General features: G+C 35.3%; 1 protein-coding gene across 1 annotated transcript; it reads left to right on the plus strand.

Annotated features, from left to right (window-relative positions):
* The first annotated feature begins 11436 nt into the window (after positions 1-11436).
* Positions 11437-14207, plus strand: LOC145050573 (uncharacterized). Its single transcript, XM_078998800.1, has 4 exons — positions 11437-11742; positions 11832-12179; positions 12247-12251; positions 14153-14207. The coding sequence occupies exons 1-4, from the start codon at positions 11437-11439 to the stop codon at positions 14205-14207; spliced, it is 714 nt and encodes a 237-aa protein (XP_078854926.1).
* The last annotated feature ends 8227 nt before the right edge of the window (positions 14208-22434 follow it).

Here is a 22434-nt window from a genome sequence, read left to right on the forward strand (position 1 = left end):
AAGATGAAAACAAAGAGCATTGCATTATAAATACAAACCTTGCAGTTGTTATCATATTACTTACAAATGTGAAGAAGTAATCTTGTAGTTGTTCTATTAATTTGCTCTATAAGATCTGGCACTGAACCAACCTGATCATATTTTGAGAAATATGCTTCAGTTTTTGTTTTCACCAACAACATCAACAATCTCATCTCCCCCAGACACCACATCAAAAAAAAATATTCAGTTCCCAAATTTCCACACACCAATATGTATCCAACTTATAAATAATTAAACAACAAAAACAACACCCATAAACATCAAAATCCAAAAGGAAGACCAAAGCAAACCCAAATCAGTACTAAAAATACTGAGCAAATGCATGGGATGAAAAAATATTAACCTTAACAATACGATGCACCAACCAGCAAAGTCAAACCCAATTATACCAATGTCATCATAATACAAACCAATTTTCACGGGTACAATTAGGTATACTTATCAGAAGTATTTTTACCTTCGATTTTAAAAATAAAATATAATATTATTTTTGGATCAATTTACACAAACCTCATGAGTCTCGGTGGTAAACTCAAAGTTGGGCCCTTCAACAATGGCATCAATAGGGAATGCTTCTTGGCAAAATCCACAGTAGATACACTTTGCCATGTCAATATCATACCTACAATATGATTCACTCAATAAGAGAAAGATAGATAGAGAGAGAGAGTGTGTGTATGGTTTAACCTCGTTGTTCTACGGCTCCCATCTTCTCTCTCCTCAGCTTCAATAGTAATAGCTTGAGCTGGACACATCTAAAACACCAATAATAAAACAATTAAGAAAAAGTTGAATCAATCATTCCACAAGTAAAAAAATTACATCGGAATCAAAACGCTGCAAAGGGCTTATGGAATCAGCTCATTTCATTTGTGGTGCGAACAATAGCTTGGAATGCAGCTTTGCTGTTTTTTCCAGCAATACCCCCGAGAATCAGTAAAGGTGATGTCACCAAACTCTATATCAAAACAATCACAACAATTGAACTAAAGGGTAGTGCAACTGTGGTTGTGTATGCGATTGCAACCGTGTTTAGGAAGCAGAGGGTGGTGGCAGAGTAAAGCATCATACCGATGTATACAGAATAAAGGTTCCAAATACTTGAATCCTAGCAATGGTCCTCTTGAACATCCAGTCACAAACCTGGAAGAAATATTATAAAATTAAAAGCAAGCTAAAATTTTTAACTTGTAAGCAATATAGTATAAAAAAAGATTAATATGTCAAAGAATCCAAACTTACTTCAAAAACTTGTGTTGATTTTCCAATGAGAAGCTCTTGAGAATCTCCTAAAACATGTCAATGACATAATGCTCCTGTAAAGAAGAACACAATTACCATGTATATGTAGCTCAGTAGCAAGATAACAAGACTAGTGAGTTGGACATATTAGATGAACAAAAAATACAATTTCATCCTTGTTTAAAAAAATAAAAAAATAAAATAAAATTTTGAACTTACACGATGATAGCCACCAGCATAATTTGTGTTAGACCTTAAGTCATCTACATCGAATCCATCAACAGAACCTGATATGAGAAGCTGCAAAAACACACACACACACACACACACACACACACACATATATATATATATATATATATATATATATATATATGTACACTTAAAAGCAAGATTATGATATTACACTAAAAGAGGGAATAACAGATTTAAACTGAATGCTTAATTGATGCTACACTAAAGGAAGGATCTGAAAACCTGGAGTTCATTTTCATTAATCATGTCAATCTAATCTTTCTATATAAGTTGTTGAAATCCCCTTAAGAAATGAGAGCTTTGTAGACGAATCTGAAAACAGGTGATGCATAATATTACAACAAACTCCTTTATGCACAATAAGGAATGACAAAAATACCCTCATTTTCATCATTGAAAGTTAAGGAAAGACATAAAACCTGAGTATTGAGGCGATGATTGGCAACAAGATGAATAAATGTGATGACATTATCATTCACAACTCGTATATTCTTGCCACCTGGAATCAGCTCTTCTAATGTTTGCTCACCAAATTCATTATTAACAATAACAAAGTACAACTCCAACTCAGATAAATCACCCTCGTATCACTGCACATGACATTTAAAAAAAAAAGTTATATAAAAAGTTCAAGATAATCTTAACACAAGGAATTAAAAAGTTCAGATGATCTGTCATTTGACAAAAAGTTCATATTTTCTTATGTAAAGCTAAATAAAAGAGTCAAATGCAAGAAATAGCAATGAAATCTAATTTTTGTTTTTTTATTACAGCATCCTAATTTCATTTCTTTGTACTTTAAAAAATATAAAGCAGTTTTCACTTTTATAACTGAGTATGTTTTTTAAAGTACAATGTCTTTATAAGAAAAAAAATTAAAGTGTAGCACCTGTAATATAAAGAAATGAGAATAATATGATATATTTCTTGCATTTAGCCCAATAAAGAAAGCCACAAACCTTTAAAAATATATTATCAACCTTCAACAATGGAGTTGTGCCCACTGCCAGAAGTGGTAATAGCTCAAAAAATGCAGTGTACCTGTTAATTGTTATGTTAGCACACAAACAGAATATGTTTCAGAACACAACAAGGGCAGAATGGGAAAATTAAGAAATTATGAGGAAAATGGTTGGAGAAAGAAGTAAACATGCTTACTAAAATAAATGATTAATAATTAAGTGAAGCAAACGAAGTAAGAAGAAATAGGTAAATGAGGAAGGAACTTGAAATTACGCTTAGAATGCTTACAAGGAAAGAATTCTAAAGGCTTTAAGTAGTATAAAGAAAGTGCAGGGCATCCATAGGAGAATTTTCTGTGACAAATACGTGGAAAAAGACTCATAAGCATCACTGGTAGCTGAAATCAAGATCCATAAACATTTTAATAAATATATTTTTTGTATGTACTTTTTGTAATCTAATTTAATTCCTTGTAATTTTCTTCCTGTATTTTCTAAACTTTTGGGTTGTTCCTATTTTGCCCCTTTCAACCTCTTGCTATCATTGTAGTTTGTAACTTCATGATTGTCTATCAAAGTAGCACCACTTTGTCTTGTTTTACACAAATTGCAAAAGTAAGAATGTTAGATTTAAGAATTAAAGAACACTCCAGATGTTAAAAACTTAAAATGCATACCTTAATATCATGAAATGTTTCTTGTACTTATTGAAAATTTCAGTGTCATTACCAAATCCGAAATCAGAATAAGCCCTCACTATCTCTAACCTCTTTCCTTTAAGTCCACCAGATTTTAGGTGCTTTAGATAATCACCATGGGGGATATACTTTGAAGCTTTTCATGTTGCAACTTCATCATTTTTATCAAAACCCACAATTAGGGATGAGCATATGGACCGGGGAACCGGCCGGAACCAGAACCGGAACCGGTCGGGCCGGGACTGATACTATAATTTCGTCAATTTTTGGAACCGGGACCCGGTAAGAACCGGTCGTTGGAACCGGCCCAAAACCGGGAACCGGGCCGGATAGTCTTTAACAAAAAACCATGCATTTTTCATATTTTATTTTCTGTTTTACATACTATTCTTTTTCTGAGTTTATGCAATATAAAATGGTATCATATAAAGAAATAAAAACAAGTCAAAAAGTATTTAAATCTAAAACTAATTTAAACCATACGAAAGAAAAAAAAAAGTATTACAGAGAAATTATGGGGCAAATTAAACACATACAGGAAAACAACCCTCATTTTGCATGTTGAGGACCTCAATAGAGAAATTGTCCTCCTTTACATTAGAAATTTGTGTGTAATATATGTTTTTTTTGGAGATGAGTGTTGTCATCCGTTAAATTAAAAATAATACTAATTTAAAATAAGTTTATGAAACAAAACATGAGAATAAATTATGAAATTCTATGTTGCATACCAATCATCGACGTTTGTATTTAAGTGGGTATTGGGTAATATATTTGTCAAAAATCTATAGACCATTTATGAAACAATTAGTGAAAAAAAATGTGTACTAAACCAACAAAAACCGAGTATAAACCGAATCCGTAACCCAAAAATACATTGCTATTTCTCGAAGCCGGTTCCAAAATCGAAAACCCGGCAAAAACCGGACCCGGAACCAGAACCGGTAGAACCGCCGGGCCGGTTCGGTTCTTGATTTTGGCCGAAGCCAGTTCCCGGGTCGGGTCCAGGTCGGGCCGGTTCCGGCCGGTTCGGTCCATTTGCTCATGCCTACCCACAATGGCATCAAGGACATAAACAACATCAGTTACAGTCCTACATATTGGTCTATCAAGAGGGACAAAAACTGTTAGTAAAATCATTAAATCACCAGGACAAAAACTGTTAGTAAAATCATTAAATCCCAACAACAGAGTTAGCACATGAAGGACATAAGATTGATCCATCTGTTTCTGTACCCAGTGATACAGTTACCATGCTTGTTGCAACTGCTATAGTTGATCCAGTGCTTGAACCACATGGATCGTGGGTTGCTACATATGGATTCTGCACAAAATTCAACAACTTTTTCAAAGACGCATATACTCAAACACCTGGTGTGCTATAATGTTTTGATGGCAAAAAGTTATCATATGTGCAGTAAAACAATCAAATGACCATAAGTACTAAAGAAAGCTGAAGGTGGGAACCTACAATTGCTTGTTTAGTTTTGGCATTCCAACCACTGGGTGTAGTGGAGCTTCAGAAAAAGCCCACTCACTCAAGCTTGCTTTCCCGAGTATAATTGCCCCTGATTCTCTCAACTTCTACTGGGAAAGACGACATTAGAACCCTAGAATTGAGAAAAATGTGAGACCTTTGAGGTTTTTTTCGGAGAAGGAGACTTGGTTGAGATGGAGACGCCATGGATGGGAGAAAGGGGGGGGGGGTTCTAGAGAGCGATTGTAGAGGAAGATTACGGCATCATAGGCCAACAACCACCAGATCTCTTTCTCTCTTCTCGTTTTGGTGCTGGCGAGCTATTGTTGGCGATCCCTTTGGTGCAAGCGAAGGGGAGGTGTTTAGCGCCCTTGACGACCGGTGGCGACATCCACGGCGGTGACAGATACCAAATTGACAAAGGTGAGGTTTTGGAGAGGCATACAGTTGGTAGCCTGCGTATAGTTTGAAGCTCAAAACTCAGAAAGACAAAAGGAGAAGGGGAGAAAATAGTGAATCGATGGTGGTGAATGGTGATTAACGCTGATGATGTATAGTGGGCTGATTACTGGTGATGATTAACGAATTATTGGGAGAAACTCCACCAGCCATAAGGAAAACCCACCACCAAGTCTTCCGTCTCAATGTGATGTCAGGTTGACCGGAACCAAGCAAGAAGGCAGCTTTCATCAGAAAACGAAGTCATTTCGTAAATCACATTATATATATATATAGAGAGAGAGATTAGGGTTTTTTGGGTATTAGAGATTTTGTGATATTGCGATTTTGTTGTGGGAGGAAAGAGGATTGGTGATGATACTAGGGTTTTTTTGGGTATTAGAGTGAGAGAGATAGAAAAGAACAATGGAAATAAGGTGGATAACAATGGTGGCCTTTCAAAATTTTGGGATTTTCATTTCCCCCGGCTGCAAAAGAAGAGAACGCGCCTTTCATTATAAAAATATAAAGCGACATTTCTAGATGACGCCCATCTTTAAATAAGTGCCCTCCGTGTTTTTAATTTATTTTTGTTGGACATTAATTTTAAGGCACGCACAAAAGCGTGTCCATTATCCTTCAAATTCTAGAAGATATGACATTATTTTTAGGGCGCACGCTTTTGCGTATCGTAAATCACCGTGTGTCATTGTTTGCGCGTCATTAAAGGGCTATTTTCTAGTAGTGAACGCGTGGATATAAAGAATGTCGAAAATAAAGCTCGTATGCGAAAGTTATGAATTTTTGAAGTTCGAGGCACACATTATGAAGCTTATCTGAAGGAACCCCCCGCGCAGAAGATTACGCCTCGCGTTCGCGTGCTTGGCCTCGGAAGCTCCACGTCGCCCCAGTAGGCTTCGGACACGTATCCACCAGAACACACTGCGTTCCTCCGAGGAACGCGCTGCATAGACCAGGCCAGTTTCCCTATAAAATAGATGCAAGGCTGCCCGAATTTCTTTGCAATTTCCCTCTTTCTTTCACTCTGTTAGGGTTGAAGTCTTGTTGTAAGGAGTCGAAGTGTGTACTGTATTTCGTATGTAATATATTTACTAAGTCATTTTCATGTTCGAAGCGTCTTAGACTTAGTATTTTTTGTACTCTTAGTTTCCTATAAATAGGGACTGAACATAGAGTTAGAAGAAAAGTTTTTCCTGAATGTTGTCTAATTTTTTTCTCTTGTTCATTTGAGAGTAATAAGAGCTGAAACCGGATTCTATTTACATTCCGTGTTCTTAATTGATCTTTTACTTGTTTAACTCTGATTCTATTCGATTTCTTGTTACAATCCCTTTTCAATTGGTATCAGAGCAGGAACCAAACTGCAATGATCTGATTTTCATTTTGAATCATTTGTTTTTGAGTCATTTCTCGTCTCAAAAAGTTTCCGCGCTTTGGTTCTAAAAATCTCGTCTGATCTACAGATTTGATTAGATTCTGCATTTGAGTTGTATGATCGAGTGATCGATTACAAGCTTCTGATCAATTCATTTGATCAAATTTCAAATGCATCAAGTTTTCTAAATTTTCTCGTTTGTTCATCAATGGTGAACTTCAACTTGAATACAATGACTTCTTATTCTCATCTACTTGGATCATCAACAAAAATTCCAATGTTGATTCCAGAGTATTACGATCAATGGGCGAATTGTATGGAAGACTATCTGAATGGACTGGATGAGGAATTATGGAATTGCATCAAAGGAACAGTCCAACCTCCAACAAATGTTCAGAACATTGGTTCATCTACAACAACTTCTGTTGTTGAAAATCAATCCACAAGGCTGGAAAACAATGAGAAACATTGTATGAGAGAGTTGAGAGGTGTATTGCCACCTGTTTTTTACAACTACATCCGTGGTTGTAAAACTACTAAGGATATCTGGATCACTCTCAAGGAGAAGTATCAAGGGAGTGAGAAGATGAAGATCAATTCATTTAAGCAATGTTTGGTAGAGCTGAAAGAGTTCAGACAAAAGGAAAATGAAACAATTGAAAGTTATTATGATCGTCTGAATGAGCTGATTTACCGATGCAATAGGTATGGAATCACAAGGTCCTTAATGGAGTTCAATCTTACTTTTTTCATGGGACTTCATAAGGAGTGGAGGAGTGTGAGTATGATGATCAAAAATCAACGAAGTTTCGACTGTTCATCTCTAAATGATGTGTACAATCAGTTGAAAACACACAAAAGTGAAGTTTTAGAAATGATGGAAGAGGCGAAACAGGGCATAGGAGGACCTCTAGCTCTGGTTTCTAAAGTGTCTGTGGTGGAGACTGTTGAAAAAGAGGGTTCGGATGAAGAAGGTTTTCTCATGAACTCTGATGATAAAGCTATCGCTTGTTACTCGAACAATCAAGTTAAAAAAAATTCAAGAAGCCTTTTAATCCCAAAGGGAAGCAAAGTGATGGAAAAGGAAGCTTTGTGAAGTCTGGTGTGGATGAGAAGAAGAAATTCGAAAAGATTGAGAAGAATGATGAAAAAGGGAAAGAGTCCAAGACAGAGAAGAAACTGAAAGGTGATTCTGGAATAGATTGTCACTATTGCTACGGGGCCAATCATCTTGTGAATGATTATATGCTTCGTAAGAAAGATGAGAAGAAGAATAAAGTGAAGGACGAAGCGTACTACCCTGAGAAGCTTGAAGAGGTTCGTCCGAAGGCTAAGGGGATGTCGCTTGTGGCAAGAGGAGAAAATGAAGATGATGGTACTTATTAGATCTGATCATCTGGATCTGATGATGAAGAGATGAGGCATCCCACTCATGGTTCCATGTTTGCTAAGTTTGAGGATGGAGGAGAAGAAGTGACTGGTCGATGCTTCATGACGAAGTCAAGTGACAAATCTCCAATGACAACAAAGGTACGTTCTATTCTTGAGTCATTTAACATTCCTTTACAAGCATATGATTATGAAATAATTGCTTTTGATGATATTGTTGCTTACTTTGATGCTATTGTTGTGTCTGCTAGTAACGAAACAAAGAAACTTAATAATCAACTACTAGAGACACAAAAGTTACTTGACACGAAACAAAGCAGAGTAGAGTATCTAGAATTACAATTAAAGAATGTTAATACTAATAGAGAAAATCTAGATAAGGATGTTAGGATGTTACTTGCTCAACGAAACATCTATTGTAATTCAACTAAGCGGTTGTATGCAAAATTAACTGTTTTACATCATTCATCTGAGATTAGAAAAGAACAACATCGTAAGTTGTTACCTTTTCTTGTCTATGAGAGAGAAAAAGTTGACATCATCTTGTATGATTGTGAAAATACCATAGTTGATTTTAACAAAGTGCTAGATGATAGATATGCTTATGGTATTCTTAAGATAGATGAATTTCTAAATGTTGATGAACTTATTGAAATTGTGAATGAAAGTTTGACAAAAGATGAACAAGTGAAATTTTTGAAAAGAACTGAACATTCGAAACTTGACTCTCAATTCACTTTTGCTGATATTGATGATAACTCGGATAATATTAGTGAAATCGGTGAAATTGAAGAAGAGGAAAGTATTGATTGCTCTCAGTTAGCTATCATTAATGTCACATCTAAGATCAAAGGTAAAGAAATTGTTAATGATTTGATAGTTGAGGATGACATTGGAAAACCCTCTACTTCAAATGTTTGTGACTTTGATGATGTGGAGATACGAGACAGTCAAACAGATAGTAGTGATGATGAGGAGGACGAAGTCAAAGTTTCGTGTAATAATAAGTCAGAAAAGAATGTTTCTAATGAAACATTCATTCCAAGAGTTGTTGTTGAACAAGTTTATGGAGGAACTGAAAAGTTTAACAAAATGATGAATGAAAAAGGTGCTCACTATTTGGAAACTAATATTGTCGTGTATCCAAATTTTACATGCACAGATGAAGTAGTTTTTCCAAATCAAGTATTTGTCACTACTGGGAATGCTGAGAACATCAAGCCAGAGTTTAACAAATTAATTGAAGAAGACAAAAAAAGAACGACAGACGAATGATTCTTTTCGAATCAAAGCATTGTTGAAAACAACCTAACCAAGAATTTGTATGTTTTTCAAAGACAAAAATCAACACGAAAATGGGTTGTAAAATCGGAAAAAGAAAAAGAAGTTTTCAAACAAGAAACTGTTGAGACATCTCAAGTTGTAAAATTGAATTCACCAGAATATAAAACACTTATTGAAAATTTTTCAAAAGAAAACGGAGTTTCAAAAATAAAAGCACGAAAAGCAATTTTTTTGGCAAGTAGTGTTAAACGAAAAACAAACATTCAGATCAACAACGAAAACGAAAAATCCCACTCTATCAAAATCCAAAGTTTTGTCTAATTCACGATAACGAAAAATCAACAATTTTTCAAATTTAAACTCATCAATGATTTCTCAAACAACAAATCATCAAGAGACGTTTTTCAAAAGAAAACCACAAATACTTCTTATCATTATGCAACAAATGTAATAGACTCATTTCCTTCAACTAAGCATAAAAGTGATACAAACCAAAAGGTTGAAAATGTTCGAAAGATTGTCAAATCTCAAAACTTTAAAACAAGTCACAACCTTGTGAATGTTCGAAAATATGACAATGTTCAAAAATCAACACATTCTCAAACTAATGTCAAATTCAATCCACAAAAACCTAATTTTCCAAATCCATCAGTTCATAAAGCAACAAAGGTTATGAACTCAAAAGGTACTTCGGACTTGAAATCAATCAATCATTGGCTTGAAGGACAAGGGAAAAAGTTTTAAGTAGGAAAGTTTTCTCAACAACAGATTCGAAATACTTATGAAGAGTATTTGAATGAATCTTCAACACAAAGTTCATCTTCTCAAGATTCGAATATTCCAGTTTAGAGATGGAAACCAATCAACAAAGTTACACAAATTGAGAAGCCTAAGGTGGAATCAAATGAAAGTCCAAAACTATTGAAAAATTATGTTTCAATATCTTTAACTGATGATGTTGACTTAATTGATAGTGTAAAAACAAAAGTTTGAACTTGGGCTTTGAGTTTGAAATTTCATTCTTTGTTTCAAGCTAATAACCACGGACCCAAAAAACCTTGGGTACCTAAATTCTTTACTTAAATACAGGTATTGTGTGACGAGCAATATGATGAGAAATGGTATATTGATAGTGGTTGCTCTCGTCACATGACTAGAAGAAAGGAGAATTTAAGAGATTTTCGAAGTCTTGAAAATGCTAGAGTGGTGAAATTTGGAAATAATCATAAATGTCAAGTCAAAGGTTATGGCAAAGTAACAAATGGCCAATTCACAGTAAATCGAGTTGCTTATGTGGAAGGTCTTCAACATAATTTGATAAGTGTTTCGAAACTTGTTGTGGGCACTGGGAATCAAAAGTTGAAACGAATGAAGTGTTGTTAAAGTCGAAAAGATATGGAGATATGTTCACACTAGATATCAAACCAATTGTAGGCAAACCATATGTGTGTCTACTTTCGAAAGCTTCAAATGATGTCAGCTGGTTATCGCATAGGCGTTTACTACATCTTAATTTTCGAAAATTGAATAAGCTGGTTACAAAAGACTTAGTTCGTGGTTTATCTGTATTGAGATTTGACAATGATACTCTTTGTGCAGCTTGCGAACAAGGAAAACAACATCGTAAAAGACATCCAATCGTCATAGATTCAAAAATTATTGAACTGTTGGAACTTCTTCACATTGATCTTTGTGGACCATCAACTGTTGACACACTCAACAAGAAATGGTATATTTTGGTTATTATTGATGATTTTTCACGATTCACTTTGGTATATTTTCTCAGGTTAAAATTTGAAGTTGCTCAAACAATGATCAAATTTATCAAGAAAATAGAGATGAGTCTGAAAAAGAATGTTCGAAGAATCAAAAGTGATAATGGGTCTGAGTTTAAGAATAATGTGTTGGATTCGTTTCTAACGGAAAAATGGATTTCGCATAATTTCTCATCACCATATACACCTCAATAAAATGGTGTTGTCAAAAGGAGAAATAGATCATTGTGTGAAAAGGCAAGAACAATGTTGACATATGAGAATCTTCCTCAGTACCTATGGGCTGAAGTTGTATCAACAACATGCTTTACTCAGAATCGATCGTTTATTCATAGAAGATTTAATATCACTCCATATGAAATAATAAAAAATCGAAAACCTAATGTAAAATTCTTCCATGTTTGGTTGCAGGTGCTTCATTATGAATCTCAAAGATAATCTTTCAAAATTTCAAGCTACAGCTGATGAAGGAATATTTATGGGATATTCGAACAATTCGGTTGCATATAGAGTGTTAAAAAAACGAACACGAAAAATTGAAGAAATGTTTAATCTTACTTTTGATGACTATTATGTCAAACAAGTGGAAAGACAGTTTGAACAAAAACCAATTCTTAATGAATCAAATAATCAAACTAAAGATAATAACTCAATCGATTTTGATTATGATTTAATTTTTGGTGTCCCAGACAGGGTGGTTGATGCTGAAGTTAATGCTGATGATAATCAAATACCGAATCCTCGATACATACTGAAGATTCAACTTCGGATACTGTTACAAATGGTGAAAGAATGCTAAAGGTCTGACTGATGCCTTCTCTCCAACAGATGCTTCAATCAATGTGAAGTCTAAATAATTGTTTGGAATGGAAGTATACAAATATAACTTCAGGTGTTGAGGGGGAGCATCCTTTCGAGGGGGAGAAGAGTAGTATGAATGATAACTTCGAAGGGGAGCATCAAGATGATAATTATGTTGAAGGGGAGCATAATGAAACAGATACAATAAATCTTGATCAAAATGATGAATTTCATGAAATTAATGATAATATTTCTATTGCAGGATATGAAAATGAAGATATGTATGAAGATACACTATTGGAATTTGATCCAGCATATCCGCCACTTGAGAAATGGACGAAAAATCATCCAAAAGAGCAAGTTATAGGAAATCCACAAGATGGAGTTTTAACAAGAGCTCAAGTTCATGCGAAAAATGAGGTAATCAATATGAATCAAGAATTATGTTTGTTTAATGTTTTTATTTCTAAAATTGAGGTAAATACAGTTAAGGTTGCTATGGAACACTCAGATTGGGTTGTTGCAATGCAATCTGAACTTGCTGAATTCAAACGAAATAAGGTTTGGAGATTGATTCCAAAACCAAAAGACGTTTCGATTGTCGGGTTAAAATGGATTTTCAAAAGCAAAACCGACAAAAGAAGGCAATATCATTCGAAATAAAGCTAGGCTTGTAGTTAAAGGTTATTCGCAACAAGAAGGTATCGACTATGAAGAAACCTTTGCCCCTGTCGCAAGACTTGAGGCTGTTCGTATATTTTTAGCCTATGCAGATCATAAAGACTTTGATGTTTATCAAATGGATGTCAAATGTGCATTCTTGAATGGAGAGCTTGAAGAAACTGTGTATGTTGAACAACCACCAGGTTTTATTAACGAAGAATTTCCTAATCATGTGTACATCTTAGATAAGGATGTTTATGGGTTAAAACAAGCACCGAGAGCATGGTATGCAACACTTACCAATTTCTTTAAACAGTCAAAATTTAAAAGGATCAACTGACCCCACATTATTTCGTAAGAAAGTTGGGAATCATCTAATGCTTGTTCAAATTTATGTTGACGATATTATTTTTGGCTCTACTGACCCAGCTTTGTCTAGTGAATTTGAGAGTTTGATGAAATGAGCATGATGGGTAAAATCAACAATTTTCTTGGGTTAAATATTCGTCAAAGCAGAGAATGAATTTTCATTAACCAAGAAAAATATACGAAGAGTTTGCTTGAGAAGTTTGGAATGACGAATAGCACGAAGCTAAGAGTGCCAATGGCAGTTGGAACGAAATTAACACCTTCGTTAGATACACATGCTGTTGATCTTACTTTGTTCAGAAGCATGATAGGTTCTCTACTTTATTTAACTGCAAGTAGACCTGATATCATGTTTTCTGTGTGTAATTGTGCTAGGTATCAAGCGAATCCAAGAGAACCACATTTAGCGTCTGTGAAAAATATCTTCTGTTATCTCAAAGGAACAATTTAGTTAGGATTGTGGTATCCTTCGAAATTTGGATTTTTCATTCAAGCCTTTTCGGATTCAGATCTTGGTGGATGTACTCTTGATAGAAAAAGTACAAGTGAAAGATGTCAATTACTAGATGAGAAGGTTGTTAGTTGGCAATCGAAAAAGCAAACTTGTGTTGCAATTTCTACTGCTGAAGCTGAATACATTTATGTTGCTGCTTGTACTTCTCAAATCATCTGGATTCAAAGCCAATTGCGTGATTATGCAATTAATATGAAAAAGATTCCATTGTAGTGTGATTCACAAAGTGCTATACGCATTTTTCATAATCCAGTACAACATTCGAAAACAAAACATATTGCTCTTCGTTATCACTTCATAAAAGATCACGTTGAAGATGGAAATATTGAAGTTCATTTTGTAAAAACAATTGATCAACTTGTTGATATTTTCACAAAACCTCTTGATAAAAAATCTTTTATGAGAATTTTGGCAGGTTTGGGAATGTTAAATGCGAATCCTATACCATAATCAGTCATACAAAATTAACAAAGCATCTATTAGTGAAAAAGTGTCTATTTAGAGGCAAAATAATTCGTTTAGAAGCTGATCGTATTAACCATTCAGGGATTACTGTTCACATTCAGCGCTTCGACATGCTTCGTTTTCGTATATTTGAGCTGAAAATTTTCGTGTGTTTGGTATCATCTTTTAATTTCAATAGTTTGTCTTTTATTTTGAGAAAAACTGAAAAACCAAAAATATTTTCATTACTTTGTAATCATTTTCGAAAAATAAAAAATTCCAAAAAGATTTTCTTTTGTTGCATGTTTTATTCTTCGAAAAATTCAAAATCACAAAAGTATTTTTCTTTCTTTTCAAAAATATAATATCCAAAAAGATTTTTGTTACTTTGTTATTTTTTTAGGTATCATGGAAGTTTAGACGAAGAATTTTTCAAGGGTCATGCTTATGTTTCTTAGGGAATATATTTTCTTCAAACTATGCACTAGTTAAGATGTCCCTAGAAGCATGTTGCAGCATGTCGACTCAAGCCTCCAAAGACTCAATGTGTGTTTATGAAAGCCTTAATGAAAATTTTCATACGAAAGTTTCTTCCCAATCAGACTTACATTCACATTACTCACTGAGCTACCTTACTCTTCTCAAATGAGTTAAGAGTTTACTGTTAGGTCCATGTTTAACAGAGGTACATTCGAATCTTTCACCATCTTTTTCATCACAAAATTCTTAACACTTTTCACACACAAAGACACATGTTCAAGAGGTCATTGATCAAACCAATCATGACTTAAACATGTCAAAAATCTGTGTTAATGATCTTAAATCATGAGACCTTGATATAAGTGAAACCCAAATATACGAACTTATTAAGGAATTGACGGGGAACTACGTTCCAGATTCTTACGAAACACTTGTTTATGTACCAAAGTTTCGTATACTTCAAATCACATTCTTTCGTATGAGGGGTCTTGATCAAATGTTCGAAGTCCACGACATTTGTTTCCCAACATGATCCAGCTTAAATATTTTTCTTTGGATGTGATTTCCGTGTGAGTATCAATTCTTTTCTTTAGTCACTTTTACATAATATACCAAAGCAACTTGTCACTGACTACACTGGTCAAACAAGTAATTTCGATTACAATTACTCACCTTATGTTTAGGTTGATATGTAACGAAATTCATAAGCCACCCTTTGAAGCCTTGAAAAAGAAGTCGTTTGATACTTCTCTATAAGTATTCAATTGTAATTCACAGGAACATACACAATTTGTTGATTATCTCTCTTGATAATTAACGAAGCAACCTTTTCCTGGGGTTTAACTAACTTCGTGTCTAAATTTTAGACATCACATAATCCAAATTTTTGTTAATTTGCTTCTTATCTTTTTCTTTGGCACAAATCACTCACAAAATCCTTGAGGTTATAAGTAATACCAACTTAGTCTGAAGATTTCACAAGACTGGCAAATGACTTCGTTTCGAATCCCAAAAACGAAAGAGCCTAGCCTCCAGTCCGAAGGGTTTGATCTTATCCACTTTGTACTCACGAACAGTCTAAAGTTACCATTTGGCAACTTGGCCCTAGTTTCAAGGTACTTTATCAGACATGATGGTATAAAAGGCTACTGGTGCGAGTTTCAAGGAATGACGTGGCCTACTCATTAATGATAAACGGTTCAAATTATTTTGGGCTTACCTATAAAAGGAAAATCCTTTTCCTTTTATCATTACGCGTTCAAAAATTCACAGACAAACAAAGCCCTAATTTTTCCAAAAAGCTTTCAAGAACTCACAAATGGCTGATGTTCAGAACTCCAACACTGAAGTTATTGAATCTCAACCGTTGATGAAAATTCAAAGCACAAATTACCAAGTTGAGTCCAATGTTTCATTATATCTAGAAGACTTGAAGATGCTAATCGTTGCCCTAAAACGATCTGGATTAGCAACTGCTATGTTCAACTCATTTGCAGTTCTGATAACATGGTTGTCAATGGCTGCTTTAACTGCTTCTTATAGCAAGGCTACTGATGTTATTACTTTCAATCTGATTAATGAGAAGAAAGTTCGATTGACGAAGAAGATGTTCACTCAGTTTCTGGATATTCCTAACTCTCCACCATTCTTCAAGCCTACGTATCCACAAATCATACACATGTTCAACAAGATGGGTTACCAGCCCCCACTCGAGAAGATTAGTGATTTCAAGAAATCAGGACTTCCGTGTATGTGGAACTTTTTCTTTGGAATTTATCTTAGATGCCTGAAGGGAAGAAGTGTAGGTCTTGACAAGGGCAGATTGGAAGTTTATGCAATGGTAATGGGTCTTTACTATGATTTGAGTGTTGACTATGCCACTTAGTTGTGGAAGGAGTTTGGAAAAAGTTTGCAGAACACGAATATGGTAAAAGGGATTTCGTGTGCAAGGTACTGGAGCCTTGTTCTTAAAAAAGTGTATGAAAAAGAGGGAATCCAAGTCCCTGCTGATGAACCTACTGTTGAATTTGCTAAGTATCAATTTCCAAAAGTTGTGGAGGATGATGTGAATATTTTTCCAAGTGTAGCACGTATCCCTGATGCTATGCTAAAGAAGGTGAACCCTACTCGCAAGGTTCTTGTGAAATATTTGAAGACTATTAATCCAGATGTGGAAACAGGGGTTTTGCTAATAGTCGAAGCTAGAACTTCTAAACAATACAAGAAGTCGAAGGATGATGAAGCAGAGGTACCGGTTACAAGTACAAAAAAGTCATCATCCAAGTCTCCTAAAAACAAGTCTGGCAGTGATACGAAGCGGACAGAATAGGTTGGTGTTGTTAAGCCTTCAAAGGAGGTGATGTCATCGAGGTCGGGAGTATTGAAAAGATTAAGAAGATTATCTCACAAACGAAATTTTTCTGATGACTCACAAATAGTTCGTAAAGTTCAAATTAGTAGCAAATGAGTTATTGTTCGTGAGATCCCTGCTCCTGCTTCTCCATCATCTAAAAAACGAAAGGCTCAAGATGTAATCACTCATATATCAAAGAAGCAGAACAAACGAAAAATTGTTCTGCATGACGATTCGTCCGAAAACGAAGTGGTACCTGATACACCACCAATTTTGTCTTTTCCCATGGTAACTTCTGTTCCTATCATTTCATCCATTGCTCCTATTATTTCTATTGAACCCGCAACAACTATTCCACTCGAAATAGTGGTGACCAAGTTAATTCCTGAGGAGGTCCCTATTTCAAAGATCCCTGCTAACGTATCTGATACGGGAGGAAATGTTTCAATGAGTGTCGAAGTTACATAACCCATTTCTCTTTCAACTTCATTACCAATCATTTCATCATCATCCTTAGTTTCGTTACCACCATTTCTTCTTCCTACATCAACTGTCACCACATCACCAATCTTTGCCAATATCCTTAACCAACCTATCACAACTTTGTTTTCATCACAATCCACTAAACCGTAAAAGCCTCATTCCGATGATGAAATAGAAGGTGGAGGTTTCAGAGGGACATTTGAAGATTTGCACTTCGATTCAAAGGAAGAAGATATTCCTGATCATATGCTTATATCAGGAAAACAATTTAAAGTGCTAAATAGAAAGCTTAATTATATTCTTCAATTTCAAGCAGACTCGGGCTCAAAGCATTTGGTATCAGGAATTGAAGTTGATGTGATGCTAAAAGAAGTAGAGAATCCTTTGCAACATAAAATTGATGTCAATGATAAAAATAACGAACTTCGGATCAAGGCTCAGAATGATCTATATACCTCTTCGTTAAAGGAGCTTCGAAATGTTGCAAAAGAAAGGCATGTTCTCTTCGTACAAGATGTTGCGAAGAAGGTATGAGAGGACGTGAATTTTAAACTCGAAGAATTAAAGAAGGAATTTTCAAGTGAAATTCATCAAGTAAATGATTGTTATAATTCGATTCAAGAGAAAGTTGATATTATAGCGGGGGTAGTCACTAATTTTATTCAAACATTTCAAGCAGCTGTTCCAACATTCGAAGCCAAGGCAAATGAAGATAAAAATCAGTTTGTGAAACTAAATACTCTTCTTGCAGAATTAAAAGAAGTTGTCTCTATGCCTACTCCAACATCATTCTTAACTCCTGAGTTTCTTACTCAGAAGTTAAACCTTCTTGATCAAGTCCTCCAAAAGGCCGTTGCTCCTATCGAAGTTTTCTCAAATGTTACAACAACATGCCCCACCTGCTGTCACAGGGGTGCAAGGGGGAGAAAGGAGGGTGAGCAAAGGTTTGAAAAACGATAATAAGGGAGAAGGTATTGGAAAAACAAATGAAGATGCAAAGGTTGTAGGGAAGGTTTTGACTTCGCAAATTCCAATTTCATTACCTATCAACACTGATTCTATTTCAACAACAATTGTGACTACAAAACCACTTGCAAGACCTATTGTCAAAGGAATTGTAATTGGTTCATCAACTGAAGGAGGAAGCTCAAGTTCCTCAAAATTGAATCCTGATTTGAAAGATAAAGGGAAAGGTGTTTTAGTTGAAAAGTATAAAGAAGAAAAGAAAGCAGAAGTCGACGTTAAGATAGAACTTCGAAGGCATATTCAAAGTATCATGAGGCTAAGGGAAAGTGATCCTCTAGGCATGGAAAAGGGAGATCTGAAGAAACTATACAATTACGAATCTATAGATTCAAGGGTTGCATTCAATCACATGTATGCCTTTGAAAAGAAGCCAAAGAAGAGTTATTCCATTGCCAACACAGACATGAATCAACTTGATTTCCCTATTAACAAAATGATGTTCATAACTGCCCAGTACAAGATAAGTGAGAAGTTCAAAAATTCTGATGACTACACACACATGAAGATTTGTTTTCATGCTGTACTTGGAAAAGAACCTGAAGAAGCATGGTCTCTCGTCAAAATCAAGAAGGTGGTTGCAATAAAGAAAGATGTGATGTTCGAAAAAATGATACAAAACTTTAGGTATCATGTTGTTCGTGCGAATAATCAACAAGTCAACTTCAGTGTTGCTGATTTCCCAGTAATGAACATGAATGGTCTGATTCAAGTTGCATTAATCTTGAAGGAAATGGAAGCATCTCAAATCAAGGGTACAGACAAAGAAGTGTTCAGACTTGGTCTTGCTCACATTAAAATTTTTATTGACAATTATTATGATTGTCTGGCCCTGATGGATGAAGAGTTGGCTTCGAGTATGGAAAGGAAAGTAACTATTTCTATGTTGCCTTTGAAGCCACAACTTGAACTGAAGAAGTATGCAGATGGTGAGATATGCTTAAAACCATTTGGCATGGTGTTTGCAGGAAAAGATACAAAAGGGAAAGCCAAAAGATTCTTATTCCAAGTTGCTGAGATAGAAAGATATACAACTTCACAATATACAAATTTCATTATTCGTATGAATAGTTGTACGAAGAATAACGAACGCGACAAGACCAAGTTAAAGAAAGTGTTAACTTGGTATTCGGAAATCAGGAGGATGATGCACTTCGCTACTCAGATTCTCACGAATTGAGTAGTTCGACTCGTTTACAAAGGGGGAGTTTGTCAGGGTCGAAGTCTTGTTGTAAAGAGTCGAAGTGTGTACTGTATTTCGTATGTAATATATTTACTAAGTCATTTTCATGTTCGAAGCGTAGCTCTTAGACTTAGTATTTTTTGTACTCTCAGTTTCCTATAAATAGGGACTGAACATAGAGTTAGAAGAAAAGTTTTTCCTGAATGTTGTCTACTTTTGTACTCTTGTTCATTTGAGAGTAATAAGATCTGAAACCAGATTCTATTTACATTCCGTGTTCTTAATTTATCTTTTGCTTGTTTAACTCTGATTCTATTTGATTTCTCGTTACAATTCCTCTTCACACTCTCTACACTCTCTCAAACTTCCCCAAATCCACCAAAGCCTAGGGTACCTCCCTAGCACTAGAAGAAAGCCCCGGAAACCCTGAAGGCTCCAAGAAAAAGAGTTTTTCGATTTGAAACTCTGCCCCCGCAGAGCCCGGTTTTTAAGAAAACCTCTTGGTTTCATCAAAGAAGATTATTTTAAGAAGCGAAGTGATGTCCGAATCACCACCTTATAAAGTGAGTGATAGTTATTTTCATCTTACACAAAGATATGAAATATTTTATATAAATTACGTGCTATGTGTGCATATTTAGTTGAGATTTGTGCTAGATGAAAGATTTAAACTTCTTTGTTTTTCAGATCTAAACCGTATATGTATTTTGTTTTCAGATCTGAACATTTTCTTCAGATCTAGACTGTAGATGTATTTTGTTTTCAGATCTGAACCTTTTCTTCAGATCTAGACTGTAGATGTATTTTGTTTTCAGATCCGAACCTTTTCCTTCAGATCTAGATTATAAATGTATTTTTTTTTTAGATATGAACCTTTTCTTCAGATCTAAAACTATAGATGTATTTTATATCTACAAATATGTTATATAGAACATGGGTAGATAAATGATGAGGTATGAAAGATGATATAGATGAATATTGGTAGATGCACCTCAAGTTGTAGATGTTTTCGAACTACGATGTACTCTAAACATCCTAGCAGTTGCGCAAAAGGATAATATCGGTAGCTGCGCCTAATAGAGAGCGTCATAATCCTAGCAGTTGCGCCATAGGCAAAGATGGTCTTCGTGCCTTTTTATTAGGAGAATCATTAGGAATGAAAAAGTGAATGATAGATGATTCTTAGGGTAGATCCTTAAGAGTAAAGAAGATAATGAGGATGGGTAATTGGGTTGAATGTTTGATGTCTAAACATAATAACTATATTATTGTGGGTTGAAAACCCTATGTACTCACCAGGTTTCCCAACCTGACCCACTCAGTTTATTTGTATCACAGGTGTTGATATAAAGCTACACTACACTGAGAGATTAAAGAGATGTAGATCACTAGTGTAAATAAATGTAAGTTCTGTTTATGCTTATGGTTCTGTATTGACGATGACATCCCAAATTCTTTAAAATGAATAAAATACATTTCTTAGGAAATGATTTGATAACATATTTATCATGTTTTTCTGGAAACAAAATTCCGCAACACCTGATTTTAAAAATAAAGCATAAACAAATCGGTCTTTTCTAGTCGTGAAAATGTGGATGTCACAACGTGGGTTTAATCCAATACTCAAATCCTATTTCAGGAGTACTCATAAATGTTACAGCAAACTTTTGCTATGTTTAAGCACTTAGACAATCTACAAGCCAATTCATGACAATCTTAATTCACTACTTACTTCCAAAGTATGATTGACTGTGGATAATTTGAACAATCCAATTATTCAGGAAGTAAAACATGCAAAAGAGAAACAAGAGTAAACAATTGACACAAGATAGTAAACAATACTCATAAATAAATCTCCATTACTTAATCATCAAATGTCAATTACATTTATTTATTACAAGTTTCTAAAATATCTATCTAATCACTAAAACTAATATCGTCCTTCAGAACAATGCTCCTCGCATGCTGAACGTGCTTAATCCTACTCAGACCCTTTGTAAGGGGATCTGCAGGATTCTCTTCTGACGATACCCTCTTGACGATGAGGAGTCCTTCTACCCGATGTCTAATGAAGTGGTATTTTCTGTTGATATGTCAGGATTTGCCATGATCCCATGGTTCCTTGGTTAACGCAACCGCTCCTTCATTATCGCATAAAATCTCCATGGGCTCCTTTATGGTTGGTACAACTCCAAGGTCTCCAATGAAGTTTTTCAACCGTCTAGCCTCCTTTGACGCTTCACTCGCAACTATATACTCTGATTTGCATATTGAATCAGCTACGGTCTCCTGCTTGGAACTTTTCCATCCTCCACTAAGGGCAAACACCCAACTTGACTGAGAACATAAGTTGTATCGGTCGGTCTGAAAGCCGTCGTCACTATACCTTGTCACTCTCAAGTCATCACTGCCACCAAGCACAAGGACCCAATCCTTAGTCCTTCGCAGATACTTAAGAATGTTCTTAACTGCTATCTAGTGAGCTTTACATGGGTTCCCTTGATATCGACTGACCATGATCAAAGCAAAAGCCACATCAGGGTGAGTACATGTCATAGCATACATGATCGAGCCAACGGCAGAAGCATATGGAACTCGACTCATTTCTGCTATCTCTACATCGGTACTCGGACTTTAAGTCTTACTCAGTTTGGTATTGCTCTGGATAGGTAGCTCCCCTTTCTTGGAATTCTCCATGCTAAAACGTTTTAGCACTTTATCCAAGTAAGTACTTTGACTAAGTCCAAATAGTCTTCTACAGTTATTTCTCAAAATTCTTATCCCTAAAATATAAGCAGCTTCTCCTAGATCCTTCATAGTGAAACACTTTCCAAGCCAAGACTTAACCTCCTGTAAGGTTGGAACGTTGTTTCCTATGAACAATATATCATCGACATACAATACTAGAAAGCTAACTATACTCCCACTAGCTTTGACATATATACAAGACTCATCCTTACTCCTAGAGAAACCAAACTCTTTGACTTTCTCATCGAAGGAAAGATTCCATCTGCGAGAAGCTTGCTTCAATCCATAGATGGATTTCTCAAGCTTGCACACTCTATTGAGGTATTTAGCATCCACAAAACCTTCTGGCTGACACATGTAAACATCTTCAACCAACTTCCCATTAAGGAAAGCGGTTTTGACATCCATCTTCCAG

Source organism: Lactuca serriola, chromosome 5 (assembly GCF_051521515.1).
Source record: "Lactuca serriola cultivar US96UC23 chromosome 5, Lser_US96UC23_V15, whole genome shotgun sequence".
Taxonomy (NCBI): domain Eukaryota; kingdom Viridiplantae; phylum Streptophyta; class Magnoliopsida; order Asterales; family Asteraceae; genus Lactuca; species Lactuca serriola.

Coding starts and splice junctions, on each gene's coding strand:
- LOC145050573 (XM_078998800.1), top strand. CDS start 11,437: ATGGGATATTCGAACAATTCGGTTGCATATAGAGTGTTAAAAAAACGA. Junction 11,743..11,831: donor TTCGGATACTGTTACAAATG/GTGAAAGAATGC, acceptor TTGGAATGGAAG/TATACAAATATAACTTCAGG.